Source organism: Triticum dicoccoides, chromosome 3B (assembly GCF_002162155.2).
Source record: "Triticum dicoccoides isolate Atlit2015 ecotype Zavitan chromosome 3B, WEW_v2.0, whole genome shotgun sequence".
Lineage (NCBI taxonomy): Eukaryota > Viridiplantae > Streptophyta > Magnoliopsida > Poales > Poaceae > Triticum > Triticum dicoccoides.
Window position 1 is genome coordinate 482,324,825 of NC_041385.1, and position 3,865 is coordinate 482,328,689.

The following is a 3,865-nucleotide window of genomic DNA, read 5'->3' on the forward strand; positions in this document are numbered from 1 at the left end:
CTACCTCAAACCTGATACCCGATGGCGCCCTAGTTCTTTGTACAGCTAACTTTGTGAAAAATAATCCGAGCTTTGCATGTGATGCCCCAAGTACACAAACAGAACCTCCGGTCCTCCGCGTACTAGCAATTCCAACCAAAAAATCGCTCTTGGCCTTCACATGGTGTGGCTCCCATGGCTCAACTCTAATGCTAAGCTAATTGCTTTAGCCCAGCCCTTGCTTTCCCGATGGATGTACAGAACCAATGATGAATTTTCTTTGCTCAATCAATGTTTTTCCTTCTGCCAATTAGATATGCAGCCTTGCGTCGTCCACGAGTACTCGGTCCTCTTTTTTCTTTTCAAAACAAATCCCTGAGTCGATCGGACCTGCAGTGGAGCCCTGCAGTGTAGCACGCCTAGCCAACTTTCTACGTGTCCGCCACACAACGCACCAGCTAACCCCACTGGGCCATCCCGCATGTGCGTCGCCGCCTCTGCTTCAGCCACGTGGCTTCTGTGCTGCGTCCGAGCGTTGCTTTGTGCCATGCGCACCTCCGTACTGCGACGCCTTGCAATGCGATCGAACCGCACACGCTAGCCGCGTCACGATCCGACCTCAACCGCGCGCACCAATTGCACTAGGACAACTTCCTGTGCAGACGATACCGACCATGTGACGCCCCCGATTCAATCGTACACTAATCATGCACGCAAATGTGTACGATCAAGATCAAGGACTCACGGGAAGATATCAGAATACAACTGTAAAACATAAATAAGTCATACAAGCATCATAATACAAGCCAGGGGCCTCGAGGGCTCGAATACAAGTGCTCGATCATAGACGAGTCAGCGGAAGCAACAATATCTGAGTACATACATAAGTTAAACAAGTTTGCCTTAAGAAGGCTAGCTCAAACTGGGATACAATCAAAAGAGGCGCAGGCCTCCTGCCTGGGATCCTCCTAAACTACTCCTGGTCGTCGTCAGCGGCCTGCACATAGTAGTAGGCACCTCCAGTGTAGTAGGAGTCGTCGTCGACGGTGGCGTCTGGCTCCTGGACTCCAGCATCTGGTTGCGACAACCAGAAAGAAAGGAAAGGGGGGAAAGGGGGGATAAAGCAACCGTGAGTACTCATCCGAAGTACTCGCAAGCAAGGAGCTACACTACATATGCATGGATATATGTGTAAAGGGCCATATCAGTGGACCGAACTGCAGAATGCTGGAATAAGAGGAGGATAGCTAGTCATGTCAAAGACTACGCTTCTGGCAGCCTCCATCTTGCAGCATGTAGAAGAGAGTAGATTTAAGTCCTCCAAGTAGCATCGCATAGCATAATCCTACTCGGCGATCCCCTCCTCGTCGCCCTGTTAGAGAGCGATCACCGGGTTGTATCTGGCACTTGGAAGGGTGTGTTTTATTAAATATCCGGTTCTAGTTGTCATAAGGTCAAGGTACAACTCCGGGTCGTCCTGTTACTGAAGATCACGGCTATTCGAATAGATTAACTTCCCTGCAGGGGTGCACCACATAACCCAACATGCTTGATCCCATTTGGCTGGACACACTTTTCTGGGTCATGCCCGGCCTCGGAAGATCAACACGTCGCAGCCCCACCTAGGCACAACAGAGAGGTCAGCACGCCGGTCTAATCCTAAGCGTACAGGGGTACTCAAGGTTTCGAACTAACGCGAGATTAGCAATAGTACTCAAGGTGACGTGGCATCATCAGCAGAGGTTTACTGTAGCTTGATTATCCGGGCGTCACAGACCAACACATCAAACCTTTCTCTAGATCAACTCTCACAGCCTCTTCGAATCAAACCTTGCTCATGATACCACTTGTTAGAATAAATCTGAGGCATGCCGTCAATCATCCGAGGACCAAGCAATCACATGAACACGACACCGAGATTTGTTAACGAGGTTCACCGATATGACTACGTCCCCGGGGCCTGACTATGGGCGCTCCTCCCCATGACACCGCTACAATACCGCACCCGGTCGCCCTGGACGCTGGCACATGTCGCCGGCTTCCCCTGTGTTCCGGTGCTATTATGTTGGCATAGGTTACATTGTGTGTCTACCCCCGCTATATATATGAGAGGCGTAGGATACAAGTGTCCTACTAGGACACGACTCCACATCCTATGTAAACACAATACAACTCATATCCAACTATAACCTACCTTGTACACTATATTCGACACAACTCTAACAGTACATTTTGAAGAGGGTGAGCATTTCCCTACTTTTCTTATAGTAGTATTGAATAACAGGTGGAATTCATACCTGAAAAACATCAAACTACCATCGAATGGTGTCCATGTGTCATCATCTAATCCCCGAAGACAACGAAATTGGGTGACATGCAGGTCCAGTGCCACAAGCGCATCGATGTTACCCACCACCCTGCAGTCTGCCGCCGGGAATGCTTTCACCGTGCTCCACACCTTCGATAGCAGCGCCGGCCCGTGGAGTCTGGTTGCGGAGGAGGCGCCTTTGTCGTCGAGGTGGAGGAGGTCGGCGAGGATTTCTTGCGTGAGGTGGAACTGGAGCTTCCGGTTCCACCGGTGCCAGAGCGGGCCTTGGCGCTGGTCGTCAGAGTCGTCCGCGGGGAGGTCCAGCTCCAGGAGGTGGAACGCGACCGGTTCCACCGGGGATGACATGGAGTGGCCCTTGAACGGCCAGTTCAGCGGCGGCATTGCGCGCATGAACCCGTCGCGCTCTACCAACGTCTGCATGTAACCATATTCGGGGTCGTCCTCCAGCGACGACGGTGACGACGTAGACGCGACGGCGGGGAGTAATCTGCGGCGGTGGTGCTGGTCGACCACGTGCGCGTGCGAGCTCACATCCGACGCGTGGCTGTGAGTGTGGAGGGAGACGATGGTGGTGCCGCCTTTCCAATCATTGTCTCAGCTGGTGGCTTCTTGACCCGCGTCGCGAAGCGCTCGCACCCGTCCGGTAGTCTCTTGCACCGGACGCCTGCAGCGATAGCAGAGCTGCTCTGGTCGATGTGGTTGGAATTGGATCCTGAAGATATAGCTTCACTTAGCAGTCATAATGACTGTTCATGTCCGTAAGACACTTGTCAAACGTTAAGCATCTAACGAGAGCTAAAATAGTGTTCTACACGTAGAAATCACACCGTGAATTAATTTAACAAAATAGCAACCTTATAAATGGCAGTGCACCCACAAGATTGCTAGAAAATGATGCATATTCAAAAATATACAGAGGTAAAAGGCAAGGGAAGATGTATCACCTTAGCTGTGCTAATACTATGATCCAGTTTTAATGATCTGCACTGAGATGTATCAGTTATCTCCACAAGCTTCCAAACCTTTGACTTATCCATTGACTCGTCAGCTATTCCAAGTTTTATATAAACCAAGCTTCTCTTGTCCCCATTCTGTCAATAAAAGTACAGAGTAAGATCAAGTTAGTTGGGATTGCAATATAAATTGTTTTAATATTGAACTGGTTTTAATATTGAACCAATACTCTAATACAATGGGTTGCTCTAATAATACGCAACCATGTATGCATATGATTAAAGCACATGAGAGAAACATACCTCCATTGTCTTCCGCTTAGAGAAGGTTACACTAAAACAATATACTCTCTAATAGAAACCTTCTCGCTTTTGTAACGTATCTCATTCTTATATTACGTCAACAATATAATGGACATGTGAGAAAGGGAATCAATAGAAAATACACTAAAACAAGGAGGTTACTCATACAACCGAAACCAAAGTACATCTACTCGATGATGCTTGATTTGGGACAAAGCTTTTGCTCCCCCAAATACTTCCATTGAGCCTCAACTTCATCTAATCAATACCAAAGCCTGCTCCAGTCTTAATGTTATGGCCA

The 3,865-nt window shown here is 48.9% G+C and overlaps 1 protein-coding gene across 1 annotated transcript; it reads right to left on the reverse strand.

Annotated features, from left to right (window-relative positions):
• Positions 1–720: 720 nt before the first annotated feature.
• Positions 721–2,698, reverse strand: LOC119279598. The gene is made up of 2 exons (XM_037560786.1): positions 2,354–2,698; positions 721–744 (listed from the first exon to the last, which is right to left on the reverse strand). Exons 1-2 carry the CDS (start codon positions 2,696–2,698, stop codon positions 721–723), a joined length of 369 nt encoding a protein of 122 aa, XP_037416683.1.
• Positions 2,699–3,865: the final 1,167 nt, after the last annotated feature.

Coding starts and splice junctions, on each gene's coding strand:
- LOC119279598 (XM_037560786.1), bottom strand. CDS start 2,698: ATGCGCGCAATGCCGCCGCTGAACTGGCCGTTCAAGGGCCACTCCATG. Junction 745..2,353: donor TTGTGGCACTGGACCTGCAT/GTCACCCAATTT, acceptor TATGTTTTACAG/TTGTATTCTGATATCTTCCC.